Raw genomic sequence first — 18,001 nt, forward strand, 5'->3', positions numbered from 1 at the left:
CTGATGGTAAGCAGTATTCGTAGCCTATGTACGCCTGCAACTCCATAGGAGTTACATGCGTGTTGCCGACCCTAACACCCCTCCCCCCTCGTTGAGCTCTGGCAACCTTACTCACCGGCAGGAACACAACACTATGAGTAGGGTCTAGTGTTATTTGGCTGCGGTTTCGGAAACTATAATTGAGAGTAGATCCATATGAATTCCAAATGTGTATAAAAAAAGATTTCTATACTATATTATTATTGCCGATATTCTATAGAACAAGTAGGAATTAAAACGGTAAAAAAACTCCAAGTATTAAGAAATCTATCGAATATTTTAAGTCTGAATGGCTAGACGATCGTAAAACTCAAGTTTTGCGAGTGAATTGGACTTTCTAAGACTTCCCAAATTTAGAAACAGAAAGACTTAAGTCCATGTGAATATTTACCTTATTGTAGACACTAAATTTATTACAAATTAGCACTACAATTGAATGCTTTACCGGGATTATTGTTCATTTGTTATGTTCAGTCCGGTTTTAGTGCTAGTTTGTTTTGTTCGGTATTTTATGTCGCTGATACGAATCATAATAGTAGTGTATGTGACTGCTACATAATAAAAGGCATTAAAATACACGAGTGTGGGTTTAAGAAACGAACGAAGTGAGTTTCTTAAAAGGACCACACGAGTGTTTTGCTAATTTAACATAGTGACGCATTATATTTAATATTGTTTAAGACACTCTACATTACAATTACATATATTAAACATAATTATAACTTTCAATTACTACATCTACTGGAAGTCAACTCGAAGGTTTATATCTCAGCTTAATAAATATAGTCATTATTGATACCAACTACATATTGTTAAAATGTATGGGTACTCTCCCCGTCGTCATAATGTAATATAAAATATCGAGCTCATATTATATTTATATCAAACTCTCATCATAGTTAATATACTTTGTACGGTATGGAGCACCACATACATAACCAAGACACAAGCCCGTCCGTTCACAATATATCAAAATATCGCCCATTGTAGCAAACGCGATTGGAGTTCGGTAAACTGACATGAGTACACACACGTATAAAACCGCTATAAATACACGAACAGACAACAATTCGTAGGAATTGTAAACAATTCGTAGGTTTCACACATTTCGGTGACAAATATACGCGGTAAACTTTTAAAGGTGTGTAAAAACCGCAAGATGCTCATTGTCATCTCATCTCTCATCATCTCAGCACGAGTGTTCTTGATCTACAAATGAACTCGTATCATGAAATTACTTACACCCCACACACTTAACTTAAAACCCTCAGCCACCCATAACGAGAATTAATCCATCACTCAAATAAATTCATTCCACTGAAATCGTCTATTCAATCGTCATACATCCTTATTCCGGCGCCAAATCGATTCGAAATCGATTTGCAGACGAGTCACGTCCCTCGGGCGCGTGGTCGCGTGTATGAATGTAAGAATTTACATGCATTGGTATGTAAATGCCTGAGGCGAGTCGAACTGCCGTGTTTCGATTGTGATAACGCGGAATACGACTGTTTATTTCGTTCGAGTTATATCTTAATGTAGGAATTATAGTACTGAAGTGCTCTTAGGTAAGCGGTGGCTTTCAAATCGGAAGATGTTAGTGCAAACATCGGCTCGTGTCAAATAATTACTCACGACGTTGTATCATTATCACTTAATATTTATAAGTCGTTAATTAGTGAATGAAAAGTGTGGACTGAACGAAGATGTAGTGACAAAAATTGAGAAAGGTATGTTGAGATGGTTTGGCCACGTGGAAATAATGAGTGAAAGAAGGTTAACAAAGAGAGTGTATAAGGGAGAAGTAGAAGAGGGAGCTGGAAGGGGTACACCTCGGCGGACTTTCTCTGGTCAAATCGGGGAAATCCTGAAGAAAGGCCAGGTCAAGAGCACCCTAAACCGACGAGCGTGTATGAGGAATGTCATGAAAGTGAAGGAAGCGAAAGAGGTATGTCAGGATCGTAGCAAGTGCATGGAAATCCGTGGTCTCTGCCTACCTTCGGGAAATAGGCGTGATTATATGTATGTATGTATGTAATTAGTGTATAAAAACAATTGCAAATATATTCAGATGTGTGTGTATGAAGTCCCCAAACCTTTAATCCTCCTGTATCATCTGATAAGGCTCCCAGCGTGGATCATATACAGATAGGTAGGTTGGTAATGTTGAGGAATGATTGGCCGTGGCAGCCGTTTGAGCTAATTTAACTCCATAAGATTTAACATAGCAAAGCCCACAAAATGAGGGCAGCACTCGTCGTGCACCCAGCGAAAAGTGATTTCCCTACTTGACCAAGTACTCTACAAGTACTAGGATCATATATGTTAAAGCGATGCTCGTGATCAACCATTGAATGAATGATCTGATTTCAAAGGTACCTAGTTAAATGGGCAGCTAGAGGGCATATACAGGATTACTGAACAATTTTTACGAGCAGGGATTGATAGCCCAGTTTTTCAAGCCTCTATTTATTTCTATGCATGTGATCATCGATTAAAAATGCATGAAACGTGAAGCATATTGCTAGAATTAAATAGGAATATGTACTTTCTTGTAACTTTCGGAGTATTTGGAACTGATGAACGTGTAACGACATTTTATTTACATACAGTTGTGTGCAACATAATAGCAGTCAATAAGAAAAGGAAAATTATGGTAAAACTATAACTTAAGATCTTTTTATATAATTCTTCCGCATTACTTGACATTGTTTCAAAATTAACTCCTTCTTCTTCCTCGCGTTGTCCCGGCATTTTGCCACGGCTCATGGGAGCCTGGGGTCCGCTTGACAACTAATCCCAAGATTTGGCGTAGGCACTAGTTTTTACGAAAGCGACTGCCATCTGACCTTCCAACCCAGAGGGTAAACTAGGCCTTGTTAGGATTAGTCCGGTTTCAAAATTAACTATTACCTTTTTATATAATTCTTCTGCACTACTAAGTCGGTCAAAAATCAACAACAATGTCCGAATGATGGACCACTTGTACACTCTACGACGAAGGTCGTCTTTTAGAATTTTTTTTTTTCTGGATGACATGGGTTTAGTTAGATGTAAAGCTTTGATTTGAAATAATAGGCAAGATAATAAATTATAATTATAGTACTTAATTGTATTTTTTTCGTTGGGTTTCACGTTTTTATAAGAATTTCCGCAAGTTAGTAAAAAAGACGATTTTCATGATGTTATTTTTTTACTTCCAATATTTGACGACCGGTTTGGCCTAGTGGGTAGTGACCCTGCCTACGAAGCTGATGGTCCCGGGTTCAAATCCTGGTAAGGGCATGTATTTGTGTGATGAGCATGGATATTTGTTCCTGAGTCATGGGTGTTTTATATGTATTTAAGTATTTATAAATATTTATATATTATATATATCGTTGTCTAAGTACCCTCAACACAAGCCTTATTGAGTTTACTGTGGGACTTAGTCAATTTGTGTAATAATGTCCTATAATATTTATTTAATATTTATTTATTTATTATCAGTGTCAAGTAGGTAAGTAAGTAAGTAAATATTCTTTATTGCACCAACAATTATACATTTTACATACATGTAAAACTACAAATGATTTTTAAAGGAAAATAGAACCAGGTAGGTAATGCAGAAGAATTATATAAAAAAATCTAATATAATTGTTATCTAAAGTTATCTTTATAAAAATCTAAAGTTAACCCTAATTTTCATTTTTTTATTGACTGCTATAGTATAGCACACAACTGTACGTGTTGGTATACAAATCTCAAATCACATAGCTCCCCTCTCGGTTAACGGCCTCCTGGCCTAGTCCGTAGTAACCCTGCCCACTAAGTTGGAGGTCCCGAGTTCGAATCCCGGTAAGGGCATTTACTTGTGTAATATTTTTCCCGAGATATGGATTTATCTAAATAAGTATATATATTGTCATCTAGTATCGCTTTGCTGTTGTTTTAAATATACAATTAAAAAAGTGCTTTATGTGCATAATAGATATACCCATACAGAGGTATTACTGTTAATAACTAGCTTGAATCTAAAATAGGCCCGTCTAGGCTTCAGCATTGTACCAAGAAAGATGGCAGCATTTCCTCTTTGTATCGCAATGCTAAAACGTTGTGCGAGGAAGCCGCCAGCTCTTCGGTTGCCAGTTACGTCAAGTAGTCGCTTCGCGAATAAAAAACTTGTGCGCGCTGGGACCCAATGGACCTAAAGTTTCAATGCCAAATGGTAATGGTATGGCTTTGCTTAGTTTCGACTTTCGAGTTAGGCCGATGTGTGTATGATTGTTCCTATTTTTTTTTGTAATACCTTTCGGCTACAGGCTAATATCAACCTTAGTGCATTCCGACAAGATTTCAAATTATTTGTATTAGTATCAGCTATCAATTTATTACACAAATACATTTCGTCTTAGAATAAACTTTCAAGTGTGCTAAAATCAAAACACAAGTAAAAAAAAAACATAAGAAACTTAATACTAGAATACAGGACGATATTATTATTAGTATTAACTATTATTTATGACGTTGACGGTGACAACAGTTGTTTCCCAAATGTTCTACCGGGGGACCTACTTCAAGTTAGGGCACATTCTGATATCCATTCTGTCATTTCAATTTATTAAACCATGATTAAACCCTACCAGTTTTAGGAAAAGCGGATCAATACACACTGTGGACCCGGGTACACACTATGAACCCGGGTACGTCCTTAAACTACGTCCACAAGAGAGGTATGGGCATTGTGAATCTCATCAGCTCATCACGCTTTGTGTGGTAGGGTACAGCCAGTGGATGTCTTTCTAGATCTAGAGTAGAGCCCAACTGGGGAAGTACCTCCACCTTACAGAAAACCGCACCCAAATAACACTAGACCCTACTCATAGTGTTATGTTCCTGCCGGTGTTTAAGGTTACCAGAGCTCAACGAGGGGGGTGGGAGTTTAGGGTCGGTAACGCGCATGTAACTCCTCTAGAGTTGCAGCAGACTGCTTACCATCAGGCGGGCCGTATGCTTGTTTGCCACCGACGTAGTATAAATAAAAAAAAACTGTCACGTCAAAGCTGTATTTAATCTACAACTTGTACCAGCAACTTGTTTGCGTACGTGTCGGGTGTACATGAGTACACGTCGCATGCAAGCGACATCGCTCACCTCGCGATTTATGCCAAATGCTATCGTAAAAACGATTGAGCTACGGAAGATGGAAGCGAATTCGCATTCCAAAATGGCGTATATCGACAAATTTGCCGAGGCGCTTGGGACTATTTGTGTGGATTTTTAGTTAGCGCTCGTATTTTGCCAGGTCAATTTGTATATTGAATTTAGGATTACATGTTTGAGAATTGCATTACCAGTACGGTATATCACGTAAATGAATAATATAGCGCTGGAAGTTACACTAAATAAATAGGTATTGGATTAAGAACGTACAGTGAGCTGCGAAATTGCATGGAGTAATTATGATGAATGAATTCATTGATAAAGTCGCCATGCACTTTTACGGCTTACGGTAGCTTGATAAATGATTTGCATATAGGTGTCGTTAAAAAAATTGCCAAAAATACATATGTCAAGTATACGGGCTTTTTACATACGATTACGTAGGTTTACACTGTCTACAAAAACGCTAACACAACGACTATGGTCTAATTAGCGGCCCGATTCGAACAATGAAATACGATAACGATAAGTTCTGGTTTAGATAAGTTCTAATTTAGATATCGCTTGTATGTCGTATAATTGACAGAAGCAGCTCGATTCGGGCAACCAATGTCACTTTGACGTTTGAAATATCGTAGATAGATCTTATTGGGATCACAGCGGAATCGAAATAAATGTCAATTTTGACATGTCGTTTACTTATCGATCTTTTAAAGATCTTTCCAAGATCTTAAACGTGTCTTAATCATTCTTCGAATCGGGCCGTAGGAAGGTCTTGTGGCGAAGTTCATAGATGTAAATATAAAAAAACTGTGCGTAAAATAAATTGACCGTAACTTATTTCATTTTAAATTGTTACATCGACGCCAGTTTGGAAAAAATGACTCATCATGTTGTCACAAAACGCACAGATTAAAAATGATAATATTTTAAATATAAACATGAACCAGTAACTTCCAGCAACAGTCGTTTTAATTCCTACGTCAGCAGTAAACAACCAGCTGACTGACACTTACAGTAACAGTACCAACACCACCCCACACCACACACATGACACAGCATTACACAGCCAGGGGTCGCGAACGCAACATTTTAGCGTACGTGACATTCTCTGGTATGGTGACGTTCATAAACATATCTGTATAACTAAGCATGGTGTGAAGCAATTGGTCACTTGAAGTGTTCAGCAGTAACACCAGTAACACAATGGTTTACTGCGACATAAACGCGTATCGCTCGTGTCAGCGCAATCTAACATGTATACATAGGCAGGTTTTAAGAATAAACGTTCAATACAATCACTACTATGGCGTCTAGACAAAATATAACTTGTTTTATTCTTGTTATTGGAATGGTACCAAAATAATAGACTCTTTTTGTTTTACATACTTTAATCAACAATTTGAAAAAAGAAACATAGTTTTTTCTCTCACAGAATTATGTGCGGTGAAACAAAAGTTGGTTGAAAATATTTATAAATGCATAGTGTTTATAATTTAATACCAAGTCTTCGTAAGGAAAGTGTTTGAATATTATATTAAATATAGCGGGCACGAACGCCTTAATATTTATTTGGTAAGTAATGTTAACATTGGTATTATAAGCTTTTGAAATTGTATTTTAAATTAGATATAATAAAAATGTACACAATTTTTCAACACGTCTCGCTCGTGTCTTTTCATCAGTGGGCTTGAAGAATTACTTTTGCTGTCCGTGTATTTCGAGATAATATGTGTTCCACGTGCAAAATTTCTCGAATCATCATAAAAAGCATTCCTTTTCATTATAATTCTGAACTCGTATGAATCTAAATTCCTCGCGCCCACATCAAAGGCGCCAAACTAGTTTTCTCCTAACCTGCACGGGTTATTCCAACTTTTATTAACCGCAGGCGAACATTTGAATCAAAGGAACCAAAATTTTCGCGGTCTCAGATTACACGCAGTTGTTAAGAATGTTTAGGTCACAGTTGCTTGAATCATACTCTGGCCTGTACTCTGCAAGGTGTTGGAATACAGTCCCCGTTTGAAGCGGTTTTGATGGGCTACTGACTATTTGTTGAATTCGTTTTGCGTTGGTATATTCAGGGCGGTTTTGTTTAGTTTTGGAATTGTTTATTAGGATATGTTTTACTTATTAAACTTGTACACCATGTTTGAAGTTCATCTGTTGGAATTCAGAAATTTATACTATTTGAAAAAGCAATGGCGTATGATATTTGCAGATTGAGGCGTCTGTAAACCGTAATGTAAAATGCCAACTTTGCTCCAAAATTTGAAATTACATTTAATTTTTAACGGTGGTAGGTATGTTTATATACCTATATGCTGATTTAAATAAGACCATTACTACTATCACAACAACACTCCGCTAAAACTTTTAGAACACAATTACATAAGGGCCAGGCCGCACAGGTGCGTTGGGTCGCGTTGCGTCGCGTCGTCGCAACGCATTTAATGTGGCATGTCAAAAAAAATATATGAAAAAACGACGCAGCGTCAACGCTGCGAGGACGCCTGCGATAAAAAACGCGACGCAAAGCAACGCAATACACTGGTGCATTGTGGACTCATACTAATAGGGAGCAAATGGGCAAATTTTATGTTACCTACTCTTATTTTAATAAGATCATTTATTAGATATGTTTGCCCAAGTAAGCATACAAATCACCTGGTAACTACATTATGAATATTTTCCTTGACAACATCATTATACGTCAATACCTATTCTGATAACTATTATTATTAACATCCTATTGCGTAAAATCCTCATTACTTCCAAGCTCATTGGAGCTTAAGCTATGCGAAATATGAAGAAATATCAACAACGAACAGACGACTAAGCCTTCGAAACGGTTATAGCGTACTTTCGTCCCTCCCTGAGGAACGGTGTCTGGTTCGTTATTTTCCATCCCATCCACGTTGTACCTCCACAAGAACCAGTGTTAAGTAAGATCTCTCATCACACAATAGTTCTTATGAATCGCAAGGCCATACCTATGCTAGTTTATTTTGGGACGGGAATGACGGACGCTGTCTGGAAATTTCGTATTTCAGATGATTTTCTGTAACGAGTCAGTGAATTTTTCAAGAATCATATTATACGCAAGAGATATCGCGCAGATGGCAGATGGTTCCTTAATTTTGTAATATTAGGTCTAAATTTAGAATATTGGGTGGTTGGATAAGTCATAATCTTGACTTATAGCGCTAAGCTAGGTACCAATATTACTTTTGGCGCGACACAGAATACTAAAGTTATTTAAAAAAGTAGTTGTTTGTATCTTTTAGAATTTTCGTAATATTACTTACTTATCTTATTTCTTCATCATGGACGAGTGGATCTGACGCTTGACTATCAATCCGGTTGTAGGTTCAAATCCTGGCTCATATCGGAACTTATGTACGAAATATAATTTGATATTGATCATTAGTTTTTTGTTGAAGGATCCACGAAGAAAATAAATATGCGAAGTCTTCAACTCTGCATTGGATCAACGTTGCGACTTCAGCCCAAGTCTTCGCGCTCGTGCGAGGAAGTTTGTGCTTAGCAGTGAGACGTATTTATAGGCTGAACCATTTATTAATATATAACTAAATATACAATATCTGAATTTGTACTTCAAAGTCTTGATAATAGGGATTTGTTCAGCTAATGTCGTGTGACCAGTAAACGCGTTAGCCGATATATCTGATGACAACTATGCCTTGGAATAAGTAGGCACTTACCAACTGGGCTTTCTTCATTCCAAAATGAATCGTCCAGTGTGTAATCAGCTTCTGTAACAAACAAATGAAACAAATAAATAATTGAACTTTTCTTATACAGAGCAACGTAGTAGCGTATCCAACTATGTGTCAATACTGTTCTCGGGTGCCTTAAAAAAACATATAATACATATCTATATGTATATCAATTAGACTGTGGTACATACTTTTGAACGAGAACTGTACATAGGTATATACCATTTGGAAAAGTATTCAAGGGTGGTAGATACTTTCGGTGCGTTGTTTCATCTGCTACTATTGATACTGACTGTACATCTTAGTCTCCTGAGTATCCCGGGACAAAGTACTAGCAACCTAAAACGCGTATTTCGTTTCATTTTTTATTTAACAGAATGGGTTACGACTGACAGCTAGACTCCCTGACATGTGACTAATGTACGTTCTTTCCTTTGGTAAGTTTACCTTGTAAAGCCTCTGTGTACAATAAATTGTAGGTAGATAATTAAAAAATAGGCTTTGAACTTTTATTGACTAATTATAGAAAGTTCTAAATTCAAAACATAGCAATGAATTCTGGGACTCAGGAGCAAAAATATCTGTAACGCTTAGGGGAAACCAGTTCAGTTATATTCATACAAAAACTGTAATAGTCTTAAGCAATATTATAAGTTCATTCTGATTGTTTTCTTCTTCTTGCTTAAACTAAATGCTAGTTAAATATTTGTGCTAATTTTATATTTCACCGGCAAAGACAAAATTGTCAAGTTAAAGATGAAGACATTAAGAACACAAGTAATATATAAATACATTGATACAATTCACTCTTTATAAATGACACTTCCTTATCCCAATCGTATCCCAATAAAATGTAATTAAGAATCAAACCCAAGTTCTCAAACGTCCTGTCTAGGCCAATTCTTGAAATTAGTTGCCAAGCGGACCCCAGGAGGCTCCCATAGGCCGTGGCAAAAAAAGACGGAATAACGTGAGGAATATGATGCCACCAAAGTTTTCAAAACATCTCAGTGCAGTAATAAGCTCTTAATAACTTAAATTTTAAGTAGGTAAATCTTTAATAATATATCTAAGTAAGTAAATCTTTCTTATCTAGTCCTTTGCCGGAGTAAGTTTACTTAACTAAGCAAATAAGTGCAAGCTTAAGGAAATTAAAGCATGACTTTCAGAATCGCACGGTCGCAAAAAAGATCATTACCAACGCAAAAAACCCGTAACAGAAAATAATTACCAGCGCCCAAATTACACAATAAGGGTTGTACTGATGACGTCACATTCATCGGTGTACCATTGTTGTTATGATTGCCTCGTTAGTATTGCCAGACAAAAGTGCGGAGGTTTAATTTTGTTTTAATATTGTGCGTTTTTGTAGGTTTTTTTTTGCGTTTGAGCTCTTGGTGCGTCGTATTTTTTTGTAGCGTAAAATACTTAGCTCCAAATCTCGATATTGAATTTTAATTTTAAAGCTATTAGAGTCTGGTAGAGTCATACTAAGCTAACTCGGCAGCGATGTTGACGACACAGACTGTGCAAGTGTTATTTTAAAGGTCAAATTCTATTAAATGATGGTGTTTAAAATAAGATGGAAATGTTGATATATACCGGTCTGGCCTCGTGGGTATTGACCCTGCCTATGAAGCCGATGGTCCCGGGTTCAAATCCTGGTAAGTGCATTTATTCGTGTGATGCCAGATTGATTAGTGTTTTCTATGTATTTAAGTATTTATAAATATTTATATATTATATATATCGTTGTCTAAGTACCCTCAACACAAGCCTTATTGAGCTTACTGTGGGACTTAGTCAATTTGTGTAATATATAAAATATTATTTATTTATATACCGTTTTAAAGTAAACTATCATTACTATCATGATGTAACACTTAAATGAGGTTGTGATATAGTTTTCATATAATGATATAAACTGTTAAAGTACAAGCACGTGTAGTGAGTAGCAAAGTAGGCAAATTGTACGGTAATTATTTTTGAGAAGCATGATTTTTTTACGTATTACAATTCCGTAGGTATATTTAATGATTTTACAGAAGTAATGAAGAACTTTTTTTATTTCATCTCGCTCGAATCTTGAGCAGTCCAACTGGGAAAGTTTTCCACCTGATAGAAATCTAACTTATTATTATTCTTTATAAATATGTATTGTGTTGGTGAACGCGTATATATCCCTTAAAGAATAATTATCAAGATCAAGGGCGGGTAGTTCGCAAAACCCGCGCAGCTAGATGTTGATACAATGCTTCACTCGTCTGCCTGTCACCACGAACGTAACGTCACATTCGAAACGCCAGACCAAATTATAAAAGCAGTTTTATATTTATAAGTGAAGATTGTGTAAGTTTAAATCAACATACTCTAAAAACCGAATGTATGAAACCGCAAATAGTAGGGCAGGACTCAAGCAGTTATGGACATTTTTGATTATTAATAAACCTAATTCACTTAGCTAAAGTAATAAAAGTAATAACGTTCGGAAACGTACTTGCTGTCCCTTCCATTTCCTATTATCATATATACGACATAATAATAATGATATTACTACCGACTTTGCCCTTTAAACAATAATGATACCGGAACGGCATCATAACCTTTTATGGTACAATAAGAGCTTTTTGTCTTGCTGACTTTGCAAATATGTATTGTACGAGCTCGTACGGTAAGCGAAGTAGCCAACCAATATTGCATGCTTAAAGTGTGTATACAAGCCTTATGCTCTTGACAATAGAGTCTTACGTAGATCAATCTGGATGGTTTGTTTGGTTGTGTATAGTTGTTGCTCACTGTACGTGCCTTGTGAAGGGGACGCCGGAAAGTTTCAAGTATTAATTTTGAAAGGGTTTTATCTGATATAACGTATATACATATATTTTCGTAGAGCAAAGTTCTGCCTAGATACTGTGATGATGTAAATTATGTTTCATTCGCTAACATTGTGTTAACGCCTCGTCTTTGTTCGGGCATCTTTGGGAGCCGTCGCCGACGAGCCGCGCCGCGGGCACGGAGAAGTGGGGCCGGCAGCGGCATTCTCTCAGCAATCTTGCGACGGACGGTTGTGCCCGACGTTAATAATCAGTGATAACTTAACATCTATGTATCATAAAGGTTAAATTATTATACGTGCATATTGGACTACGAGTGTCATTTAACTCACCTCATCCACGACCCCAAGATCTTCTCGTCCACTCCTACATGCGTGGACACATTGTAATGCATTTTTGTTTAAAATATACAACTCCGCTTTTTTCCACGTCTCATGGGAGCTCTGCTTGACAACTAATCCCAAGAACTGTGACTAATCTATGATTTCGTTTGTCTCGATTTTATTTATTTGAAAAAAGGTAAGCATAGACCAAAATCTCACCTAATAGTGTCTCTAAGATGGAGCATGTTTACCTAAAAGATATCTATTCACTGTTGATTTCAAAATGATTCAAATTATAGTAAGCTGGGAATAGATTTGCATAAAGTGAGTTCCACTCTATAACCGTCCGCATGATAAAGCTGGATGTATAGAGTTTAGGGCGAAACAGTGGCAGGAGGGTATCTCAATATGGGATAGGCAAAAATCTCGGTGGGACACATATATCTTATCAAAACATTACCTCTTACCATCTTATAACTAACATGCAGTAAATAAAAAAAATACAATTTAAATGAATATGGAAGTATCACCAGCAACCTTCAATCTCACAAACTACAGTAGGTATGTCCAACGTAAACCGTTACAAAACGCCATTGATCCAACCAGGGTGGACTCTGGGCACACTCCGAACTATTGAACGGAAATTGACGGCTAAAACGGGCACTCAAACCCCACCTTGCCACCTTTGAATGTTCTTGTTAATTTCGTTACCTAGTATTTGAAGGTACAGAGACTACAGAGCTTTCGAACGCAATACCAGTAGTTGAATTGTATCGTTTTAATCAATTCTGAGATTTGATTGCTAAAGTGAATGCTAAAAATATCGTCGGTACTGAATTGTAAAGGTTATACTTTGTTGAAAAATTATAGAAACGTTAACAACATAGTATTATGTTGTATCCAAATTTCTAACACCACATACATCAAAACTGTCATGCTTGTAATTTTTTTGCAAGTTCTTCGCATTTTCTGTTATTTCGCCCTAATTGCATAAAGTAATAGATTTTTAAAATAACCTCAACAAAAAGACTGAAAAATAATAAATTATAAGGCATAGAAACTACTGGAAATATTTTTTTACCAACTCAATAAATTCCTAACAAACTCCCAACACTTATTAAAACTATGGAGCGTGACACATTAACAGCGACAGGGTGCTATCGCGGCCGCGGCGCCGGCCAATTACGATGAGATTCCCGATAAGATGCCACTTTGTCAAACTAGACAAATTTATGCTCCTAGCTAAATTGAACTGCTCTATGAAATACTGCTATACTGTTTTTCTTGGTTTTAACATAGTTTTTTATATACCTATCTTTTTTATCCGATATTTTATGTAAATTTGTATTATGTGATTTAATATAAGTAAATAAAAAAAAGAAATACTAGCGTGTTTCGGCCCGATTTGAAGAATAAGATACGATAACGATAAGTTCTGGTTTAGATAAGTTCTCATTTAGATATCGCTTGTATGCCGTATAATTGACAGAAGCAGCTCGATTCGGGCAACCAATGTCACTTTGACGTTAGAAAAATCATACATAGATCTTATTGGGATCACAGCGGAATCGACTAAACGTAAATTTTAACATGTCGTTTAGTTATCGATCTTTTACAGATCTTAAACGTGTCTTAATCATTCTTCGAATCAGGCCGTTTGTCAACTGTATATTTAAGGTACCTTACTGTTTATTTCGTTCTAGTTGTTTTTAATATGTAATGTTCTCTTATATAACAATGGCGTCTACAGAGGCCTAAAATTCAAACCATTGTGAAAAACAAAATGTTACTGAATTAAATTTTTATGCCCTAAGGACAAATACCTAGTTACCCTTACATTTCCATCCAATTACTTTAAAGGTACTTTATACCTCTTTCTGCTACTAAAATATCCGAAACATTTTTCCTCAAATTCTAAACATAAATTAAATGAGCTAATTACACGCGATCTCAATCCACTGCATCTTCATTTAATACACTAATATTCCGGCGGCGTCTCCAAATTAACTCCTAAACGGGAATGCAATTAATTTTAATTAGGACCACTCGGGAGGCAAAAAAAAAAAACAATTCCAAGAAACTGCCCCTCCGTGACACCGTACCCTAAACAACAGGGGCTTTGTATCTCCACAGTTTCTAGAATGTTGATTTTTCCCCCTCAGTGGAAAAGTTCACTGAAACCGAATGTATAATGAGACATTTACAACGTTGTTTGCCTTGATTAATTTTATTTAAAGTTTTCTAACTACCTGAGTACTTTCCTTTGTTTAGACGGTTGGTATATAATTGTTTCTGAGAATACTTCAGTTTCTTTAACGTCAAAGATTGGGTACAATTAGAAGGGCTTGCTTGCTTTTACACTTTTTTTTTTTATTTATATACATAACATCGAGGTCAACGGCGTTTTTCTTAAGTAGTCTTATAACTAGTTAAATTTAGAAATCTGCTATAACATTACGTAATATCTAAAATAAAGCTTCCTTTTGTTAAAAAATACAGCACTTTTATTCAATATTTGATTCGTTTTACATTTGTGAGTGTATGGTAAAATCGTTTTTTTAATAGGTAATTTGCAAGTACATTTGATGATTTTAATTGTTCTTTAAATGTTTTAAACAAATATATCTATTCTAATTTCATTAAAAATAAAGTTTAAAATTACTATTGATGTAATACGCAGAAGTGTCCATCCGTTCTCGTGTTAAATTAAAATTAATTTGTATCGACAGTTTCAGACCCTAGTTGGGCGCCACTTAGACGTTATTAAATTTTAAGCCCCGAGTTTGTTCCAAACCGCTATACAACTATATCATACCTATAAGTTAACATTTATTATCGTCGACGTACCCGGGACACGTGTAATGGCTTTAATGAAACAACAACTAGAACAAAGTAATCTAACTACAAATTACTTTGGATAATTTACCTATAAATTGATTTGGCGTACGACGTGGTTTAGAAAATGATGACAACGCTGCATTGACATAATAATATCAGTTAAAATTATTTAAGTTTGATTAAGCTCAAATATTAACAACGGCCACTCATTACTTGCAAAACTAAAGTTAATTAAAAACCATTTTTTTTTGTTTAATTTTCATGCTTACGTAATTTATTTCTCATTTTACTTATGTAAACACATACGTTAGGTACGTAGAAGGTTAACAAAGAGAGTGTATAAGGGATAATTAGAGGAGGGAGCTGGAAGGGGTAGACCTCGGCGGACTTTCTATGATCAAATCGGGGAAATCCTGAAGAAAGGCCAGGTCAAGAGCACCCTAAACCGACGAGCGTGTATGAGGAATGTCATGAAAGTGAAGGAAGCGAAAGAGGTATGTCAGGATCATAGCAAGTGGAAATACATGGTCTCTGCCTACCCCTCCGGGAAATAGGCGTGATTATATATATGTATGTATGTATGTTTACTTACGTACTACTCTAATGAACATAATAATATAATGTTTCAATTTAAAACAATATTTTTTGAATAAACAATGCTCTTCCTCAACAATCATTTGTACATAGGTTGTTTTTAGTTATAAACGTAGCTATATCTTCATAGAGAAAAAGCAAGCAGAACTTTAATACAAAATATCGAGATAATTATAGATTTAAGTCTTAAAATAAGTTTTTGAGGTTTGGGCGCTATGCCCATTTTAAATAGTTAAGTTATATCGTAATTGAATGAATTTGGATTGAAATTCATCATCCCACTATATTAATAGATATTAAAACATTAAAATATCCCGAAAAATTATCAATCTTCAGTTAATTAATCAGCATGCATCCCAGAGCGCATGCTGGCCCCACGTTTGGGCGCCACTCTACCCGCTCTAAATCACTTCCCGTGTCCTGTAGTAATGGGACTTCCTGCTCGACCTGCCCTGGCAATTGCCCCGGGAGTAACCACCCGGACGATTTACTGAGCACTAAGCACCATATAACCTTGTAATTATTTGAAATCAGCGTTAAGATCTTTTGAACTCACTCAAGCCTTAAGGACCGTTCTTGGTATAGCTTAGTTTTGCACTGCATTTAGAATTTCTAAAGTTCCCAGAGCTACAGTTATCTCGGTGAGATATTTAAGTATTCAGCTGGCTTCTCTTGTAAAGCATTTATGTTGACGGAGATGATTTTAAATGAAATCTTGGCGCTAGATAATTTAGTTACTACGTAAAGTGATTTCTGTTCTAGAATTACAACTTTAATAATTTATATAAACTGTTTACAGCTACTGAAAAAAAAAACGGGTAGCATAATTTGCACATCATGTTTTAAAGCAGCTTATAAACGCATTAGCATAACTAGTTAGTAGTGTACAGTGAGTAAGTTATTATATGTGTGACGTGATGTTCACATTAGATTTTGCAATTACGCGAACATGCAAAACTGACATTTTGTATTCAGTTCGCATTATGCTAAAACCATAAATTTTCTCTGCGGCGTTGTTAACATTTTTAAGCATTTGTTTAACTATTCATGTTAATGGCGCAGTTTTGTTTTCAAAAACCATTTGTCATTTCAAATTGGATGTTTTAGTTGTGCAATTTTTTGATAGAAATATTACGAGAGGTAATTTAATTTGACAATGGTACAAAGTTCATGAACCTAAAGACTCTTAAGTCTTAATATAAAATCAATACTTAAGTTACCAAAAAATAGACACATTATTAAAATTTATATGCAAAATGTATATGTGTGTAACTATATTCGCAACAGATGAAAAATGGAAACATGAAAATATATATTTACCTTTAAGATACTAATTATGCGTTTATCCTTCATACTAAAATACTATTGATTTCCGTGTTCTATCTTAATAAACAGCGTATTCTAAAGCCCAATTTAATTGAACAAAAACATTTACATTCCTAAATGACATAAGGCGTCTAAAGCACCAGTATGCAAAAAAATATCTCTTACATAATACGGCAACAATCAGAGTAATGGTGCCGGATTTCTTCCGCTCTCCCGCGCTTGAGTCATATTTTATGAATTTTGACGGGTCGTTCCCGAAATGGGTTTTTTTTAAAGTGTTGCTCGTTTTGCGTAAAAGTTGTCCGAGGAATAAATTAAACGTTTGCCTGGGTAAATTAAAAAAAAAGTGAGATGTATTGTGCGGATTTGGTTTCATTCTCTCTACATTTATTGTTGCTTGTAGGAATAACCCTGGCCAGTAATATTTCATTGTAATTTACATACTTGATCTAAATAAGGTCGAAGAGTATAATATTAATTAAACAAAAAGTCTATAAAGTTCACCACAACCATTGACAAAAAAACTTCCAAAAAAGAACACGATTTAAGACCATAAATTATTGCCTCATAGTCTATACACCTGTCACATTTTCGTAAACGACTATTAGTTCCCCGACACGCCTACAAGGCACCACATGTTTAATCCGCCGCTATATAAATATAGAACCAAACAAAGCGCCACCGTTCCTTTTTACGACGAGGAACAAAAATCATCCAATATTGACACGTTGTCGCTCGCACGGCGATAACGTACGTTATGCGTTAAGAGGGAACGTGATGTCGGAAAGGTTCTGCAGGTCCATAGTGGCGGCATTTAAAGTTATAGATATATGACACTCATTCGTATCGATAATTACGTATGTAAGTGAGCAGATTAAATTAGGTCTAGGTAAGAAATCTAGACAAAGATTCGATAATTCTTAAGTACATAGTTGACAATTAAGAAAATTAAGAATTTTTAGATATTTCAAGCATTGTGTGGGCACATTTTATTACATGAACGAGAATAGTACATTGAATATCAATGGCATAAAACAATAATTTACGAGCGAGTGTGAATTAAGGTCCAAAGCGGAAAACAAGGGCTTAATTTACACGACTTCGTAATTCTTGTACCACCCGTAGCACACACAATATTTTTCATCACACATGTGAGGAAAAA

General features: G+C 35.7%; 1 protein-coding gene across 11 annotated transcripts in view; it reads right to left on the bottom strand.

The window, feature by feature from the left end:
* The window catches only part of LOC133521066 (disintegrin and metalloproteinase domain-containing protein 11), an 813,047-nt gene that overhangs the window by 366,955 nt on the left and 428,091 nt on the right, over window positions 1–18,001 (bottom strand). For all 11 annotated transcript variants that reach the window (XM_061855801.1, XM_061855805.1, XM_061855799.1 and 8 more), the window contains one exon: window positions 8,910–8,960. In XM_061855801.1, the coding sequence (XP_061711785.1) occupies window positions 8,910–8,960 (51 nt within the window). The remainder of the gene's footprint in view (window positions 1–8,909; window positions 8,961–18,001) is intronic.

This window comes from Cydia pomonella, chromosome 9 (genome assembly GCF_033807575.1).
Source record: "Cydia pomonella isolate Wapato2018A chromosome 9, ilCydPomo1, whole genome shotgun sequence".
NCBI lineage: Eukaryota > Metazoa > Arthropoda > Insecta > Lepidoptera > Tortricidae > Cydia > Cydia pomonella.